Here is a 20,904-nt window from a genome sequence, read left to right on the forward strand (position 1 = left end):
TAAAGCATAAACGATAACATTACAAGTCATTCAACAAATATATACATATGCAGACTTGTAAACAAAACAACTCGATGATTCATCCATCTTACGCCCTTGCGCCACTTCCTGTAATACAAATAAAACTGAGTGGGTCAGGCTTGGGAGCCTGGTGAGCATATAGGGTTTTCAACCGACAATAAATAAATTATATTTAATTTCACCAACCAATCACTATCCCGATTACCCATTCCCGTTATCCTCACTTTACGTCCCTAAAATAACATCTATCTCAAGGGACCTAATCTAGGATTTTAATCGGGACGGACATCACTGCTAAGGGGTTTCCTCAACAATAGATATCCTAAAGCCAACCATGAGGGGGATAGAGTACACCGGTGAACACATCGTTCACAACACCTACAGGTTATGAACCTGCTAGCATTCCACAGGACTGTCTAGAAAGAATCTGTGGTCGTTATCCATACTCCGCTGAATAACTAGATCAACAACAACAACAACAACAACGAGGCCTCTCATCTGTTTATTACACACCAACTATCTACCCATGTTCTACCCAACATATTAGTAGATAAAAATATATATTTTCATACATAGTTTAAAACCTGTATATCATTTTCATTCAATACATATTCCACATAACAGATGAGGCACACCCACATAACACGTATTTCATAGAAAGTAAATCAGATCTATGAAATAGAAGAGAATGAATATACATTCACACTTATAACAACAAAATTATACACATAAACAACAATATACTTAATACACTCAAACCATACTTGTATTATTATCGTGTTTATGAAAGGTAGTATACACTCACTTGATCAGAAGATGATCGGACAGCACTACGGCTTGTAGAAGTAGTATTCTTCGGTAGATCTGGAAGATCTCCACAAAAATCGAACTTCTCGCGGGCAGAGCTTCGGCTCGGGAACCGCACTTCTCGGGATCTTCGGGATCTCGGGACTTGCTTCGGGGCTCGAGAATAATATCGGGGCTTCGGGGTATTTCTGGTATGCAAATCGATGCAAAACGGGAGGGAGAAGAGAGAAAATAGCAAAAGAACTCGGCTGCCCTCGCATCCTATTTATAGGAGGCTGGAGCCTCGGAGTACGCGGGGCGTACTGCTCCGAAACGTCATGGCGTTCGTCATCCGAAGAACTCGAGTGCGAGGTGCGTCATTCTTCGTTGTACGCGGGGCGTACTTCGGATCAGATCGGTGACTCCTTCGGATATACATCCGAATTAAAGATTTAATTTAATTACAAAATATTTAATAAGCTTCGGAAATTCATAACTTCTTCATACAAATTCCGTTTTCGACGTTCTTTATATCCACGCGAAGGTGAGACTACGCTCTACAACTTTCGTTTAGACTTCGTTGGCTAATTTTGACTTTATTTTTATTATTTATTTTTAATAGGCCGGGACAGAAAAACTTCGTTATAAATTCATAACTTCTTTGTTTGACATCCGTTCTCGCCTAACTTTTCATCGCTTCGATACCAACAACGAGATCTTCGATTCTCGTTTAGATTGTTTCGGCTAAAAACCGCTCGATCTCAAATCGAGTATTTCAGGCTGCATACCGCTAAGTCGAAACTTTAGAAAATCGTAACTTCCTCATACGAAGTCAGATTTGGGCGTTCTTTATATATTCGGAAACCTCGTTTCAACTACTACAACATTATCCAAAGATATCAAGCATATCTAATACTTTAAATTTTGACGCTTATTTTTATTCTTAATTAATCCAACCACATAATTAAGCAATTAAGCACAAAACACATAATACTCAAATAATACACTTCTATTATTTCAAAACGGGTTACAAAGGTTAACCTAGACTATTATATCAACATTAATGACAGGCCCAGAAACACAGGCGTTACAGAACCCGTACTTGGAACCGTGGTTTAACTTTTCCTCGATGTGTGGATTCTGTCCTTAATTCCGGTTGGATGGGGCAACTGGTAAATTCCGATAAATTAGGTCTGTAGAATATCATTTTCTTTCTTTCCATCTGTTAGTCATATGTTGTCTCCTTTGCATGACTTCCAATCCGACCTAGTACACAACATATGCAACTCTATTTCTCTGCATGTTTTATATGTGAAATACCTCTTATTTGTTAGCCATATGTTGTCTCCTTTGCATGACTTCTAATCCGACCTGGTACACAACATATGCAACCTTCTACTTCTCAACCCCTCTGAAGTAATAAGTAATAGAATTCTGAATCTATCCTCTCTCTGAATGGTTGTTTGCTCACCCGGTGTAAGGAGTACTCTGGAAGTTCTTGATGGCTGGGGCATATCAGGAAACGGGAAACACGTTCTAGTACACTTATTATTGAACACATATAGATTGTCTGTAGATCTCGCTGCTCAATTTAGGTGGACAACAATATCCCTGGTCGTCGTTAGATGAATGGTCCTTAAGACATAGTATTTAAGGAATTAGGATCAGATATAATTACTAGGAACTTAAGTTCAACTTGTCTTGTAACAAGTAGTATGTCCTAAATAAGTCACAATTTCCGTGTTCAAGTGGACAACAATACCGGCGATCGACCAGACAAAGATGTGAATATAGAAGGTACCGACAAGTGGATAAAGGTTGTCTAAAAACTTTGATCCCAAATCACTCTTAAAGTTAGATATCATTTTTATTTTTGTTAAATTTGTCATAGTTTCTTCTAATTTAAATATTAGGGGAGAATTAAAAATTAAAAATAATGAAAATAAAAAAAATCAGAAAAATTCAAAAATCAAAGAAAAATCAGAAAATTAAAAATCCAAAAATAGTGTTATATCTGTTTTATTTCTTGTTCAGAAAAATCAAAAATCCAAAAATATTTTTGTTTCTGTTTTAATTTGTGTGCTAAGTTTTCTTTTAGTTTTGTTTTGTTTTGAAAAGTGATTTCAGGTATAGATAAGACTCATGGGGTTTGTGTTGAAGATTTATGAGCCAAAGCTTCTTCCGTGAGCATCGAAGAATTCGCATTCGAAGGAGCAAGAAATGAAGATTATTCTTTCGACATTCAGTCTTTCAACCCCAGAAGCAAGGTGAAGCTGAAATTGAAGAATATGTGATGGATTGCATTGAAGCATCCTTAATCAGTCTGATGCTATCTTAAACCTGCTGAAGTGATCCAAAAGATTTGTTCTCTATGATGTTCTCTCTGAAGATTCTCAAGCTGAAAGCGCTATCTTTTAAGAATCAGTACGTCAAGCCTCCTAACCCGACGTGCGTTCAAAGCCAAACTCTGAAGAAATAACTAACTGCTCAAGATGAAATCATTCATAGAAGATTCATCAAGTTCATCTTGAAGTCGTGAAGAATTTGAAGATTAATGCTGAAGCCAAGTTCCCAATGAAGATTATCAAGAAAGCCAACTACTTTTTAAGGGGAGCTTGTTGGGTCATTTAAGAAAAGAAAAGAAAGCTATAAACCAAGGGGGGATTGTTGGGTCAATATTTTGGTTTATACTTTGCTTTTCTAGGAAATTGTATTTTTATGTAATATCTTATGTTTTTACGGTCAACTTTACGGCCAGGGAGGTGTTTATGGTCATAAACTGGTTTCCGACCGTAAACCCTGTTTACCGGCCCATGTTCTGCAAGTATAAATATAGGTGTTAGGGTGAGAAGTAGAGATTGATGAACACTAGAGGAGCTTAAGTGTGTGCATTCTAAGGTGTGAGAGAAACTAGAGAGAAGAGTGTGTGTGAACTATGTGTATGGAGCTTCAATCATTTCATTGAATACATCATAGATTCATCTTCTTCTTCTTCTCCTTCTCTTCTATTTGATCTGACTTCATCCGTTTGATTGGGATTCCGCACCATCAAACATATATGATTGATACACAAGCAATTTTAGGGACTTACAGGCACTGCGCGGACCTCCTCCGCTGTCAACTGGAAAGCTCTCCCACGAGCCTTCGGTGCCTCGGCCTTCACTGGCCGAACCTCGGTAACCCTAGCAGCAGGTGTAGATCCCTGTGATGATCCCTGATGTAACTGCGGGCACTCGACCTTCTGATGGCCAGTCTGGTTGCAATGGAAGCAAACCATAAATCCCTTGGGGCAATCCTACGCGATATGCCCCTCCTTTCCATATTTGTAGCAAGCACCCGATCGACAGACCCCATCATGTCCCTTGCTGCACTTCCCACAAGTGCGCCCCTTCTGGCTTCCCGATATCGTATCAACGGGCTAGGCCCGCTTGGCTGCCGGCTGATACTGTGTCGGTCGCCGATCCATCCTCTGAGACTCGGCCTCCTCCCTGGCCTGAGTCTCCAACTCAATCTCCCTCTTTTGGGAATTTGCCTGGAGCTCAGCAAATGTCCAGTAAGTCGAGTTCGATACGAACTCCCGAATGTCTCTCCTCAAAACGCCCAAATACCGAGTCATCCGTGCCTGCTCAGAAGACACCTGCTCAGGGCAGAGCATCGCCCTCTCATGAAACTTCCTAGTAACCACCGCAACAGAATCAGTACCCTGCTTGAGGGTCAACAACTCCTGAACCAACTATTCCCTCTCTATCGGGGGAACATACTCATCTCTAAACATGGTGGTGAACCTCTCCTAGGTCACCTCTGAAATCTATGCAACGGTGAAGCTTGCCATCACGCACTTCCACCAGTCCTTCACTCCCAAGCGAAGCTGGTTCAATGCGAACCGTACCATCAAATGCTCTGGACATGAAGAAGTGTAGAAGCACCCCTCAATATCATCAATCCATCTCATCGCAGCAATAGGATCCTGCGTCCCATCAAACTCAGGTGGCTTCGTGTAGTTGAACTCCCGAAACAACAACGAGTCACCTCCCTGAGGCCTGGCAACAGCCACAGCTGCAGTAGCTGCAGCAGTTGCAGCCTCAGTCACCGTTGCATAACGCTCGTCAAAGGTCTCAATCAAAGTGGTCTTGATAGACCCAAACATCTCCGGAGTCTCGGCCCGGATCGCCGTTGACACCTCATCGTGGATCATCTGATGAAGCTCCTCGTCACTCACACCGCTTGCCTCAGGTCAGTGGCGTTTCCCAACCATGATGTCTCTGAAATACAACATAATAATATCAGATACTTACTCGAGCATGCTCACACTCGATAACTTGACCTTACCTGTTCCCTAGTACCCACAGGATTCTTACTTAGAGTGCACACTGCTCCCGTGTCTTTAGTAGTACGGGCCCTTATACTACTGTCCACACCGCATCAGTATTCACCCTAAGTCCTCCTCCTTGGATCCCATATCACAAGTACTCTATATCTCACTGGCATAGGCTACCCTTGGTAGGCCTCTCATCAGCTCCTCACTGCTACCTACTCGCTCTCAAGCATCACATAGCAGCAAAATCCTTCCTAGGCTAAGGCATCACAAAATCAGGCCACTATAGTCCTAATATTAATACCTAGCCAACTCTAGCATGCATATCATCTCGTAACATATCTCATAACACATAATGTAAGGGTATTTTGGGAAATCACCATTCGGGCGCTGGCTCATCGTACACACTGCTTCCTTCTGTTTTTCTCAAAATCTTTTACTCTCTTAGAAAAATTGTTTATTTAATGAAAGACTTCCTCAAATCCTCAGTTTGAGTTCAGATTCATCCAAAGATGCACCTGAATCACTCAAACCAAGGCTCTGATACCAACTTGTAACAACGTAAATTTTCCAAACAATTTTTCATTTTTAAATCACACTTTTAATCATCAAAACAATATCAGAGTATAATGTATCCAATGTTATCATAACAAAATAATTCCCAGAATCTCAAACAAAATCTCTATGAGTTTGTACGGATCATGTCGGCGCCTTCCCACGGTCCTCGCTAGTACCTGAAACACATAACACAACAGTTGTAAGCATAAATGCTTAGTGAGTTCCCCAAAATACCACATACTACACATACGCCTTTCCAGGCCATAACTATGCAGGATCTTCCGATCCATATGTCTCAGGGGACTTCCGTCCCGATTCCCGGTAGACCTTCCGGTCATACCCGTATCGACCTTTCGGTTCGTAACCTCTTGACCTTCCGGTCCATAGCATACATAACATTCATAACACATACATATCACATAACAACATACATCTCATAGCATATAAGACCTTCCGATCACACATAGGTACCCTTCCAGGTACAGTATAGTGAGAAGACTCACCTCACTAAAGTCGGATAAACTCTCGTGCTTGACGTCCCGACTTAGTCTCCTCCTATTATTCAAATAACATCCTGATCAGAATTCTCTCTTGATCTCATCTCTACAACTGGGTAGAAGGCCATTATACCCTACCCTGAACTCTCCTGCATCAGGCTTGACCAAAACCCTAAAGTCAACGAAAGTCAATTGTAAAACTTTGACCCGACTCGTCGAGTGCACATGGGCGACTCGACGAGTCCATGAGGGTCCTCTAAATCCTTTCAGCCTCTCTTGACTCGTCGAGTAATCCTTCCACTCGACGGGATACACCTGTCACGAATCGCGGGGCAACCCCGACTCGACTCGTCGAGTCCACTTATGGACTCGGAAAGTTTCTGCCATGCTCGTACTCAAATGACCTTCTGAGGTCAGATCTGTTCCTCTAATCCATAGTTCTGGTCTTCTCAACCACTATAATCACGTAAAGGTCCGACCTTTACACTCATGCAATGACCATAAAGCTTCTTTGGGTGAAATAACCCCTAAAATGGCAACCTAAGGCCATAACTCAAAAGGAATAGCAAAAAAGCAAGATGGATGGGACTCTCTGGACCTCTTAAGGTCTAGATATAAGAAGAAATCCACCTTGGGACCTTACTTACTTCGAATCCAAGCCAAAGAAGGCATAAGAAAACCCTAGATTCACCTAAAACACCAAATACACGAGTTTGAGCACATAATAGTACCTCCAATAGCCTCCTCTGAAGAAATGGGTGATAGATCTGAGCTCCTCGACCTTCCTTGTTTGTCCTCCTTCCTTCTTTCTTGCAAAACAAACCCACAAAGGTCTAATAATGGCTTCTTCTCTCCCACAAACGCTCAGGCACTATTAGGGTTTCTCTCAAGGGTCTGGTAGCCGCAAATGGTGGCTATAAGGGTCCATAAATAGGTCCCAAACCCGAGAAATTAGGGTTTCATTAAACAGCGTGGACTCGTCGAGTCCTTCATTAAATCAGACCAAAAATGCGCGATCCCACTCGGCGAGTAAGAGCGCCTACTCGCCGAGTTCACCTCATAGCTTCAATATAAATACTTAACATTAAATACTTGGGAATCCGGATGTTACATTCTACTGTACCTATTTCAATTGCACCGCTTCCACCACCTGTTTCTTCACAACCTACATCAACTATACTCCTTCCCCCTATTATTACTCAAGCAACCTCAACAACCACTAACACAACCGAACCTTTGGTTCGTGTCAACGTATCTGATACGGGGGCACTTCCCTCAGGAACAGACAATGTTGTTACCAATCCACCTCCTTCACCATCACCCTCAACCGAATCTGGCCCTACTCTTGGTGGAGCTGACATGGACTTTGAGTCATTCTACTATAGTCCTTATCGATTTCAAAGCGAAGAAGATGATGATGCTAGCTCCAATCACCCAGCGTCACTTGAAGGATCTCAAGGCCAAGCTTGATCAATTTCTTACTTCTTCTGCTACTACTTCCACTTCAACATATTCTGATGCTGCAATAAATGCTCTAATTGAAACTTTGATCAAACAACATGATCAATCGATTGACAAAGCAACTCAAGTTGTGGATGCCTCCGCTCTCGCTTGCAACAATGCTATTGGTAAGGTCAAATATCTCATTTCTGATTCAAAGCTTTTCATGGAAACTTTTCAAAACACTGCAGAAGTCAATACCAACAAAGCAAATGTAGCCATTGCCTCTCTTTCTACATCTCTTAAGGCTGAACGGGAAAAATTTGAAGTGATTTGCCAAAGTCTACAAGCTGACAAAACTATTCTTCTTTCTTCTATTAAAACAAGTCTCACCAACTTAAAAACTGATCTTTCCTTGGATAACAAGGTTAGGGAATATCTCGCTCTATCACAAACCCAAGTTGCCACTCTTTCCTTGGAGCTTTCCCAAGCGAATAAGGAAATTGAATCCCTCCGAGCCAAACGCACAATCCTCCAAAGTTGTGTGAACGATGTGCACTCTCTTCTTTTGAATCTTTTAGAGGCACATGATTCGGTTCTCACTATATTTGTTTGACGTCATCCAACGGATAAACTTCTTCCAGCTCTGGAAATGTTAAGTCGGATTGAGGGTGTTACGAAGCCGATTGCTACTCCGCAACAAGGGGAGATATTACTCAAGATCCTCCTATTCAACCTCCTATAACAAATTCTACTGGCAACACAGCAAATCAGCCGAAAGTCACCACTAAACCGAAGGGTAATGAAGCTTCGGGTTCTAGTGTGTTGGACAAGAAAAAGGGTCTAATAGGTCAAAATGATAAGGAAGAAGAAACTGAGGAAGAATTATTGAAAAGAAAGAAGAGAGATAAAGAGCTTGATGAAACGCTTAAAGTGGCAAGAGAAGAAGAAGAAAGAGAGAAAAGGGAAAAAGTGGCTTGTGATACGTTGGAGTGCAGGAAAGCTCGGACTCTGGAGAAGCTGATCAAAGAAGCGATTAAGTTTCCCAACACTCATTGGCTGGAACCAATTACTTCTTTTGATTGTGCTAATACCAAGGACTCACAATTTGATATGCCTATCACCCGTAAGGCGTTTATATTTCACTGTCTCGATGCGATAGTGAATATTCCTTCGCCAGACCCGAAGGTTGATCGGGATGTTATTGATTTTTATCTTAAATATTCTCAACCACAGTACTTGACATGGAGTGCTCAGAAGATTACATCCATCAAAGTATTGAAGCCTACTTCCGCAGGGGCGTTCGTCAATGTGAATTTCAGGTTAACTCGAGGTACAACTGATTCGGTTCATGTGTTCTCATTGGCCGATCTACCGAACCTGAATCCCCAAGATTGGATCCTTCAGAACAACATTATGCTTTCCAATCCATAACAGTATGAGAGCCCATTATTGATCATATCAAGAGAATGCTAGCTTCCTACATTCATGAGGTTGCTAAGATGGATCAGGAAATTGCTTCTGTTTTTAGGAAAAGGCCAATAGCCAAACCCATTGAGACATCATGCGATGCTTCCAAGATAAAGATGGGTAAGATTGATTCTAAGTATTGTGTTGTTATGTTTACACAACCAGAAGGTCAGAAGTATGTGTTCTATCTTGATGACAAACACTTGTTCCCCACGACTTGCCTGGAACGTATTTTAGACATAATCCACAGGTGTAAACAAAACGAAGCAGCAGATAAGAAGAACTTCATGGATATGCTTCGATGGTACATAGTTTTCCGTCATACTCTTCTCGCCATCCTACAGAAGATATTCAAAACCGTGAAGAAGGCCATTGTTTCTCAACCGAAGTGATCTCTCGCCTCAATTGGCGCAAAGGAGGAGAGTGTTGAATTTAAAGGGTTGCGCCATTGGGCCTTATTAGTTCGGTCCATTTTGTACTCGTGGTTTGGACCTGTCCAGCCATGTTTAGTTTTAGGGTTTACTTATATATATATATATATATATATATATATATATATATATATATATATATATATATATATATATAGTGCATGCATGCATTATATGGTTAATGCTTTAATTATTATCTTATTCATTGTACTGTAAACCTTAGCACACCTCTACAGTAGAAGTTCTTAATCGAGCTCTTATGAGGTGTGACTATATTTTAATCATTCGACATTTGGTTGATTCATTGTGTGTTCAAGTGTTTGTTAGTCTTATTGATTTACCTGTCAAATATCTAATCGAGCTAAAGATTTTTCAACTCATCACGAAGCTGAATACATAGCTGCTGCCAACTGTACATCTCATGTTCTATGGATGAAATCTCAACTCTTGGACTATGGTTACCACTTTCAACATATTCCTATCTATTGTAATTCACAAAGTTCCATTGCGATTTCTCACAATCCAATTTAGCATTCAATGACTAAGCACGTCGATATAAGGTACCATTTCATAAAAGATCATGTTCTAAACGGTAACATTGAACTCATTTTTGTTCCATCTGACGATGAGATTGCTGATGTCTTTACTAAGGCATTAGACAAAACCAAATTCAATGGTTTTCTGAACAAGATGGGTATGATGATACCAGACCCTCAGTTCTTTCAAGAGACTTGTTCTATTTGATAGAAGTATTTGAAAACATTTAGTTCTGATCTCAAAATCTTTTCATCTTGGAACTACCTTCTTTTGGAATACATATGATCAATTTACTTGTCTTTATTTCTAACCATTACTTGAGTTTTAAGCTGTACAGTTCATCGTGATTGATTGTTATTCTAAATCCACATTGTCATTGTGTTCGGATTTTTATCTCGGAATCTACTTCATAATGGCATCCTGGAATTCCACTTCGGAATGGCATTACATTCTGCACTTCAGAACTTCAAAATCACTCCAGAATTTTTCTAAAACCTCACTCCGGAATGCTTTCTAAACCATGTTCCTGAAACTTTTTCAATTTCACTCCGGAAACTCTTGAAAATCACTATTCCGAAATCACTGCTCCGGAATCACCAACCTTTTTCAAATCAAACTGAATTTTTGTTCTAGAATCACAAACCTTTTCCTAAAGTGCACTAAAATTTTCACTCCGGAATCGAAACTCTCTCTGGATTATTTCTCTTTTCGTACCTTTTTTCAAATTAAGCATGTTCCAGAGTACAACCCTTTACCCTCTGGATCATACACTGTCCAGAATCACTCATCCAGAATTCCAAAGGATAATAAGGTGAAATGTTTTTTTCTCAACGATTACTTTCTAGGAAGATCCTTATCCTATCATCCTCGATTCTCGTGACACGATTGCACGCCCCCATAAAAGTAGCCATCAAATCGTCAGTTGGATTTTCCATTTTTAGCCACAAACAAACCTCACTTTTCACCTCCCATGTCAACTCAGCCCCCTAAACCTCCTTATCATTTAATGCAACCCGTTTCTTGTTCGGATCCTCATCAATACCAATCAAAACCCCTTTTACCTCTTTACGCACCCAATACTTCCAAAACCCTTGATTTCTCTCTGAGTTCTTCGTGTTCTTCAAGCGCTCATCTGCTGCAACAATGGCGTCTCCACAGAAACCCACTCAAACTACCTCAACCACAAAGAAATTCATTGCAAGAAAGAAATCAACCAAAGGTTCCAAGGGTTCATCATCATCTGTCGATCCAAAACCGTTTCTAAGAGACACCACTCAACTCTTTTCCCTAAATCCCATGGATTACGATGAATCCATCAGGATCATGATAGAGTTTATCGCAAATCACCCTATCTCCATTCTCCCCACTAAAATCCCTGAACCTCCACTACCACTTCATCATCTTCATCGTGCCTTTACCAGTATCAAACTTAAATACAGTGCTCTATAGACTATAATTATCGGTGACAGAATCGTTCCAATCTGTAAATCGACCTTCCTTAAGGCGATTGGTGTGAAAGCAAACCCAAGGGGTTTCGAGGTCCAAGAGCCAACTACTGAAGAGTTTTAGAATTTTTTGTCCTACATCGGGTATCATCAAGATTACAGGGCTAAAGATTTCAAGAAATTTGCCGTCTCCGGACTCTGGACCGTGCTAATGCACTTCATCATTAGAGGGATGTCCGGAAAGCATGGAGGAACTGATACGCTAAGCAAAGACTGGCTTAACGTCGTCTACATCATCTTTTCCGGACGGAACAAATGCAGTGGATCTTCTGGAAGTCCTATGACAAGATTTTTGCAAATTTGCCATCAAAAGAAAGGAGAACGAAATTTCGAGCCCTAGGTTCTAGGCACTGACGCTCCAACAAATCTTCCAAGAACTTCATGAACCACTTACGGTTACAACCATTCCTCCGGAGGTATGTGTTTCCTTCAAAGTTGTTAAGGCCTATATGATTCCGGACCAATCCTCTTTTGGTCCGGTTCGATGACTTCCAGACCACATGTTGGCCTTAATCCCTCCCGATTCCATTTATCTAAAACAACACTTAGAGACTTCGGTTGTGTTCGACCCAGCACAACCTGCCCCAGTCTCAGTTGAGCCTACTTCGGAAGAGGCCAATCCTACCATGTCCGGACCTAAGGTTAAAAAACCTGCCAAACGAAAGGGTTCTCCCTCCAATTCAAAGCCTAAAAAGAGAACCAAAGTCAGCTCTTCCTCTCCAAAGGAAGATGCTCATGACATTCCGGCTAACTCTGGTCGTCCAAACACCCCTCCTGTCCACTCATCTGAGGTACCCCTCAATGTTTTAATATCACCTGCACACACTCACAGGGAGTCTCCACATAATCCACCCTCACCTTACCAAAAACGTGATGTCGGTGTTAACCATAGTTCCTTGTAGCCCCCTGGAACACACCCATGAGTCACATTTGATATCCCTTTCGATTCTCACACAAGCACACACTCCGGAACCCCTGTTCCGGACCCTAATCTTTCCAGAGATGGAGCAGTCTCTCCGACTCTGGAAGCCTCAACTGGTCTGATACCCGGAAGGCGTACAGGACGACCAGGTGCTAATGATCCCCAATGGGAAGATTTTGTTAACAGGACCGCATCCAAACGTCCGGATCTCACCAGAGCTCAAGTGGAATCCACTCTTATCTCCATGATGAACATGGCCATCCAAATCAATATGCCTTATGGTCCTCCCACTGACGCCGATGCAGCCAACGAACTCACTTCTAAACTACCGCCTGTTACCACTCACCAAGATGTCTTCCAAACCATTCGGATGAAGAGCTCTTCGAAGAAGTCATGCTGGATGCTGAAGCAAAAACTAATCCGGACACAAATTTCATGACTTCAATCCATTTTCAATCAAAGGCATCCGTATCCAAGTCTGCCCATGACTTCGGATCCTCCTCACCAACCACTCCGGATGATGAACTCAACTCCAAAATGCATGAAGATGATGCTACAACCAAGCCGGGTCCATCCACAATATTTCTTCACGCCAAGCTTCTCCGCAACACTCAGATTCTGATTCGGAATCATCAGTTAGTGACTATATTGACCCCTTCGCTCTTTTCGAGATTCAGACCAACGTCTTTGAAACTATGAAGAAAGTGTCATCTATCAAAACATCCGTAACAGAGCTCAACACGAAGATGGATCAAAAAGTCTCTGGACTTGATTCCAAACTTGATGTCATTCTTCAGTCTATATCCCAGCAGTCCGGACAATCTATTGCGGAAAGAGAAGCCAAACTGGATCAATTAATTTCTCTCAGGCTCAAGCACTCAATGGAGGAAGTTGAAGCCAAGTATGATGCCTCCGTCGAACACTACCTGGACACTATCTCCTCCATGCTTAAAGTCCATGATGACTTGGTGTCTGCTACCAATGATCTCATTAAGCAGACCCATGTGCGTCATGAGAAACAGATCTAGAGACTAGAGAATGAGATAAAGAAGAAGGACGGGATGAAGATCATTATCCAACAAGTCCTCATCAAACTTCTTCGATCCACTTGGAACATTGTCGATGTTCCAAATCAGAAGTTTGATGAGATGTTAGCCGTCCTGGGGCATCTGTTCGATCACCTAGCTGCTCAAGCCCCTACATCTTCCGCATATGATAATCTCACCAAACAACTCAACACTGGCCTCCAAAAAGTGTTTGAGAAATTTGATGATGTGAAGGAGTCCTTAGAGCTTGCACCGGTTTAGAAGCTTCCCGATGCAAGAGGGGGAGAAGGCCCAAGCCAACCTTGGAAACCCGCCTCAAAATTTACACTACGAGATGAAGAAGACCTAAATTCCGAAGATGAAGTTCAATTCGTCTCCGGAATGCTAGGAAACTCCTCTGAAGAAGATGGAAGTACAGATGAAGACGAATATATTCCGGACAAAGCTCCTAAGGGAGTTCTTGGTCTTCAAGCTCTTAAGCTATCCCTTCCGAAGGAAATGACAGAAGAGCAAAGGAAAATCTGGTCCGCTACTTCCTGGCCTTCCTCTCTCCCTGATGCTCTCCGGATGGGCATTCAAATGGCTAAATCAAAATCCTTTTTAACCGCTCAAGCCTTCCGGGCCACTCCTTGCATGCAGCCCCCCATTCCGGACCCAAATATTGATCCAATCGACCATGACTCTCCTCTCCGGATCCCTAATGAAATTCCGGAAGAACCTCTTCCAAATCCCACTTCGGAATTCACGATCGATGAAAACATGAAGCTTGTTATATCTGCTCTACAGAGAGACAAAGGGAACAAACATATGACTGCCGAGCAACAATCCCTTCATTCCAGACCTCCTCCAAAGCAAATTCATGGATGGTCTCAGGAACAAATCAATAAGTCATTAGAGGATAGCATTCGGATCCAAGCTCTAAAGGATAATCCTGATCCAATGCATGGGATATCTCCTTTTTACTGTGAAGGCATCCTTTGTGATCATGAAATCATCCCCCTCAAGTATTAAGACGTTCCTACCAACAACTCCGAACAACTGGATCTTCCTCTCTCTCCCTACAGCAAATTCTACACCAAATTTTCTTCTCTTCACCCATCTAATGATCCAGAGGTGACTATCCGGACTGAGCGAGAAAGACTTAAGACTTTCTACTCGAAGCATGCACAACCTCTCAAGGAAGTGTGGTCGAGGAACAGAATTACCAAAGTCGAGGGTTTCGGAAGAAAAAATTTGGTGAAATTTGTTCTCAACTGTCCACTATTCCGCTTTCACATCCTCCGAAACAAGCCAACACCCCGGACTGTTACTGATGCTAACTTTCCCTCCATGAATCCAAATGACATCCTTACCTTAGCTGCCTACTTCAAAGAAAATCAAAAGGATGACATCAGTATGGGAGCTTACCATGCTACTCTGAGCTTCCTGAAGGATTATGTTGCGGAATTTTGCCGACGTGATTATAAGTTGCACACCTTTACGGAACTAAACAATTTGTTGCCAAAATCGACTTTGTTCTTCCGGAAGCTGAAGTTCTTGCAGATGGTCCTATTGAAGAACCAGTTCTAGGGTTTGTCTACACAACTAGAAAGAAAAACAAGAAGGACTGTTTCTGAGTCCTTAACAAACATCTAGTTCCAACCAAAGCTCTGAAGAAGTTCATATCCCGGGCGTCCAAGTCTGATGCTCTGGAACAGGTCAAGGCAAAGTTTGTAACTCAATTGGCGTGGTACATTGATGTCCGAGAGTGGTTGTTCAGAGTTTACACCTTCATCAAGGAAGAAATAAACTAGGTTTACTGGATTGCTAAGGTCACTTAAGGGGAGATTGTTGGAACCTGAAAGTGAACCTCTAGCAATCCTAAGTACTCATTCCGAAGTGTGTATGTTCCAAAGTGGAGAAGTGGTCTGGAATCTGTCCGAACCAGGAAAGAAGACATGGTGAAGCTGAAGGCATTCCAGAATGACTCTCATGTCCGGAGTGGATGCTGATCCGGAGCAACTCTATTTTGTCTTAGTACATTTATTATATTTGTCTTTGTATTGATGTAACGTTTCATAGGACTTAGTCTTTTGTTGTATTTGGACAATCAGAATCTCAGAAACATTCCTATTGTCCAGTCCTATGTAAGCACTCTAGTTAATTCACTGTAACCTTCACTCCTATTTATAGGAGCATTCAATACAAGTCAACAACGGATCCTTCGTTTCATTTTTTGGCACTTTACTAAGTTATTTCAAACTTATTTCAAAAATTCTTCTTGTTCTTCATTTATTGAATTTACCTTAATCATTTATTCTCATTATTCATTAAATGACTTGATCATTTGCTGAATCTATTATCTAAGACTTGACTGGTCTTTCCAGACTTGACTTGAACATCTATTAGCAAGCAGACATTGATCTTAAGCATTCACTCAAGGTTTGAGTTTTCAAACCTTGTCCCTGCGCATTAGATCGATCTTGTTCTCTCACATTCATCTACATTTGAAATAAGAATTGAAGGTATCAATGATTGTTCTATAGCTATTGAAGATTCAGAAAGTTCTGATGCCAATGAAACTACTAATATGGTTACTTCAGACCAACCACAATACCGATATGCCTTGATACAGAAGCTCTGTAACTCTGTTTTCTTCGTAAAGCTTCAGAGTTGTGTTGTAAACAATGTTATGGATGTGAATCATGCGATTAAGAAGATTCATATCCTCTTTAACCAATTCACAGGAGAATATTTGATTGCACCATGTTATTTAAGATGCACTCATAAATATGTCTACGTGTCATTTCTAGACAAGTGGGAGGTTAACCAGGGTAAGTTCTAAAATATTTTATATCAATAACTTGATTCTATTGATGTACAATTGCTGATGTGTCTCTACAATTGTTTTAGGAAGGGTTTTCTTTCTTTCATTACATATAATGTAGAGCAGTGTTTATACTACGTGTAAAAGTCTCCATTTATGTCATTGTTCAATTGGTATGCATTATGCAACTTATTTATCTTATCTACTATATTGTTGTTAAATTTTATTTTCTTGATCATTTGCGATGATAATATAACAATTTTGTTTGGATACTTTGAACAAATTGTGGCGTTCTTAGGTGCGCTGGTGTACATATTTTATGGAGATGAACTCAGAGAAATGTTTGGACATGAAGTGCACCCATATGGGTTTTATACAATGGTTGGTAACTTCAATTCTATCACTTTATTTGGTTTATATATTGGGAAATTAATTTTTAGGATTTATATTGATTATTTAGTTTCAAATTCTATAACTATAGTGTTAACAATTGTTTTGGTGGGTTTGTAGTATGGTTTCTTTATAGCTATGATATGTGGACAACGAATCAATGAAAGCCACTATCACATTCTTGCCAAACAAGAACTCAAAAAGGTTATATATTATTAATTATTATTGATTTTTTGTAGTTGTTGACTTTTTATTGACGAAAGTTGGTATAATAGGAGTACATTTACAGAAGACAGGGAAGTGAACAAGGGTCTTACTGAACTTGACACAACCATGTAACAGAGCTAAGAATGTTGGGTCTTTATTGAACATATTTATATACTCATATATTGAGAGAGATTATTATTATGTTAGTGTTTGTTGTACATTTATTTTCAAACATACAACACATGATCATTGATTAATTTATCTTTTTTTGGTGTGAAGTCTCGTCTATACCCAAACCCAATTTCACTTGCCTTCAAAATTTTGAAATTAAACCTCATAAATCACAATTACAACCGTTTATTTATTTTTGAAATGTTTTTTAATCTCAGGTGTATTTACACGCTCAAAATGTGCCACAATAATTTATTGTATTCTGGCGAATAAAAAATACCACTAAAATTTTAAAAGATGTAACTAAAAATAGCATAAATTCTTGAAACAAATGAGCATTAGAGGCACATAATATGTGCCACGGAAACCTTTTCTTCTACCAAGACAAATAAAAAAGTGTCACGAAAAGCCAAAAAATTTGCAGCGGCAAAAGCAAAAAAGTGTCATTAGAGAGTTTTAGTGGGAGTGTTTCTAGTGACACTTATTATGTGTGCCGCACAATCTCTAAGAAGGCTTTAGTGTCATTTTTTTGGGTTTTTAGTGACACTCTTTATGTGCCACTAAATGACATATTCTTTGTAGTGAGAAAGACAAAGACACCATGCCAAATTACTGAGTTTGTCACCTAAAACATCTTATTATATAGTTACAAAGCCACCATGCTTAACATTGACTACCAAATGGGATTGATAGCCAAGCCAAAATGTTAAGGGTTATACCTAGTGACATTGACTATTTTATGTATAATTTATAAGTTAGTTGACCTTTTAAAAGTTAAGTAACCAAATGAGCATACACGCAAAAGTTAATTGACCAAATTTGATCTTAACCCCTGATCATTTTCGTTCATTTTTCATTTTGATATTTCAACCATAAATGATATGTTGCATGAATTTATTTGGGGTAATCTATCATTAGAACTTTAAATTTAGGCACAAAAGAAAGCAATTTTACGAAGAGTCTAAGAGTATATGGTGTTTTGAAATTCAAGAGAGGGTAAAAAGCATGAGTATGTCTTCTACTTGTACTCCCAAAGTAGATAAGGTTGTTAGAATACAATTTTTGAAGTTGCTAGTTGTTGTCAGAAAGTTATAACCGTTTCAAAATTTCCAAAGAGTAATCAGATCCGCAAACCAACAGATTAGCATATCCTCGAACCAACACTCATCAAACCATCATCACTCAACATCTTATTATATAGTTACAAAGCAACCATGCTTAACATTAACAGACTAGCATATCCGCATGTCTACGGATTAACATTAGCAGATTCGTTGATTGAACTTGGCAGCCTCGGATACCTACACCACAGTTTCAGAGTCTGCCACTTTTGCCACTTTTGGGCATTTTTTCCACCACATTCCAACTCCAAGTTTTTGTAGAGGTTTTGGGGCGTTACCCTAAACCCCATAGGGGTGCTACCCCTCCTTGACCCTGCATTTCGTCGTATATGAGATCAAACTTGTGCATATACAAGTGTGCATTAGGCATTACCTAACTTGTATTAGATCATAGTTTAAATCCTCATAGACACTTGATCATTTATGTTTATTCCAAATACACTAAATGAACAACAGAATCACCAACATTAAGTTCTTGCAGTCCAGGAATTATTTATTGATCTATGCTAAACTTTTGCATTGTATTAACCTAACAAAAATAAAAGAGCTTCTAACCCAGCGGTATCTGATGTTGACCTTTCTTTTTGAGGTCGAGGGTTCAAGCCCAATTGTGAACATAGGTAAAATTAGGTGTTAGATTAGAAATAGATTAGATTTGTCGGTTCAAAATATTAACCTAACAAAGTTATATGCGTTTAAATTAAAATCCATTAGAAGATCTAATCAACTACGAATAAAGTTAAAAATCATTAAATGGAGTCTTTTTTTTAGATTTCAAATGAATAACTGCATCATAAATATCTTACAAATTAGGCATTGATGAATGATGATTTCAAGCATTGATAATGACAGGTTGAAATAAATGTCTTAACAAGTTAACTACTGTTAGAGGGGATTTGGAATATAAAAGTTTGAACGAAATATCATGATAACCACTAATGGGAAAAGGAAAAGGTTCGGTGCATGTCGGCAACTTTTATTTATTTTCTTTTTTCCCAAGGACCAAGATGCAAATAACATCAACTCAGTTTCACAATTACAGGTGTCGTCGGTTTTTCTAAATAATAAAATAATAAAATAACTATATAAAAAAGAGTTATTATTGAGGTGACACTTGACAGACAGGTAGTTGCTTAGTTGGAAATCATTTAGAGGAAATGAGTGGTGACAGGTGCATGGTTGCTTACTCGGGAGGAATCCAGACAAAATGATTGTGACTCATGGACCCGATCCGATCCGATCCATCCATATATCCGGACCATCCCCTTATCATGTTTCACTAGTTTCAACCCTCTCTCTAAACTCAAGTCTCAACCTTATCCTTCCTCCAACTCATCTGGTGCTCCTGTGAGGGTGGGTAGGCAGGGTAGCCATGGCGTTTGCAGGGACAACCCAGAAATGCATGGCATGTGACAAGACTGTGTACCTGGTGGACAAGCTCACTGCAGATAATCGCATCTTCCACAAAGCTTGCTTCAGATGCCACCATTGCAATGGCACCCTCAAGGTTCCAAATCTTTAAATCAAATAAAGTATATATATATATATATATATATATATATATATATATATATATATATATATATATATATATATATATATATATATGCTCTCGAGGCTTTGGATCTAATTAACTAATTAATAATGCCAGAATGATTGATGTTTTGCAGCTTAGCAACTACAACTCCTTTGAGGGAGTTCTGTATTGCAGGCCACACTTTGATCAACTCTTCAAGAAGACTGGTAGCTTAGACAAAAGCTTTGAAGGTACGTACGTAACTAACCATTTGGATTGCCATCAAATTCAAATATATCCATCTATGGATTTCTAATTAACGGTCTTTCAGGCACACCAAAGATTTTGAAGCCACAGAAAACCATTGATGGTGAGGTATGACCCATAAATTGAATCTAGATCACTATATTATATTTGGAAAATGGCACTGTATAATCTTGAAGCAATTTTCACAGAAACCAATGGCTAACAAAGTATCTAGCATGTTCGTGGGGACCAGAGATAAATGTTTGGGCTGCAAAAACACCGTCTATCCAACTGAAAAGGTACAACCAAAAAAATTCATCCTACAAGCTTATTATGCTAAGATCGTGTCAACAGTAGCTAGCTTTTACGTAAATGAAGTATTATGAACGGAATAATTATTTTTTTTGCAAATAATATATATGTATATCATTAATATAGGTTTCAGTAAATGGAACTTCATACCACAAAAGCTGCTTCAAATGTAGTCATGGAGGATGTGTGATCAGCCCATCAAACTATATTGCACATGAAGGTCGCCTCTACTGCAGACACCACCACACCCAACTCATCAGAGAGAAGGGTAACCTGAGCCAGCTCGAGGGTGACCGACCTGGACAAGTCGCACCTTGATCTTTTCTTTAATTTTCTCTTGCCCTTGCCTCTTGGTGTGCACGCTATCTTGTGATGATATGATGAGTTTATGATGATAAGAGATGAAAGTCTGTTTTCCTATTTCCTGATGATGATAAGAGATGGATCATTGATGATACGCTTTAATTCCTTTTTTTTGTTGTTATCTTATTGTGGATCAACTGTCCATTGGATTCTGAAAGATTGTTTTGCTTCTTATTTGCAATGTGTTTGCTCATGTACTAGCTTATTAATACAAGAATATGGAAAACAACCACATGTAGTATTG

The 20,904-nt window shown here is 39.8% G+C and overlaps 1 protein-coding gene across 1 annotated transcript; it reads left to right on the forward strand.

Annotated features, from left to right (window-relative positions):
• The first annotated feature begins 19,502 nt into the window (after positions 1-19,502).
• LOC145087544 (LIM domain-containing protein WLIM1-like) lies at positions 19,503-20,889 on the forward strand. The gene is made up of 5 exons (XM_079028310.1): positions 19,503-19,730; positions 19,894-19,990; positions 20,071-20,114; positions 20,195-20,284; positions 20,424-20,889. The coding sequence occupies exons 1-5, from the start codon at positions 19,596-19,598 to the stop codon at positions 20,613-20,615; spliced, it is 558 nt and encodes a 185-aa protein (XP_078884436.1). The 5' UTR covers positions 19,503-19,595; the 3' UTR covers positions 20,616-20,889.
• The last annotated feature ends 15 nt before the right edge of the window (positions 20,890-20,904 follow it).

Source organism: Lactuca serriola, chromosome 1 (genome assembly GCF_051521515.1).
Source record: "Lactuca serriola cultivar US96UC23 chromosome 1, Lser_US96UC23_V15, whole genome shotgun sequence".
NCBI lineage: Eukaryota > Viridiplantae > Streptophyta > Magnoliopsida > Asterales > Asteraceae > Lactuca > Lactuca serriola.

Coding starts and splice junctions, on each gene's coding strand:
- LOC145087544 (XM_079028310.1), top strand. CDS start 19,596: ATGGCGTTTGCAGGGACAACCCAGAAATGCATGGCATGTGACAAGACT. Junction 19,731..19,893: donor ATTGCAATGGCACCCTCAAG/GTTCCAAATCTT, acceptor GATGTTTTGCAG/CTTAGCAACTACAACTCCTT. Junction 20,285..20,423: donor CCGTCTATCCAACTGAAAAG/GTACAACCAAAA, acceptor TCATTAATATAG/GTTTCAGTAAATGGAACTTC.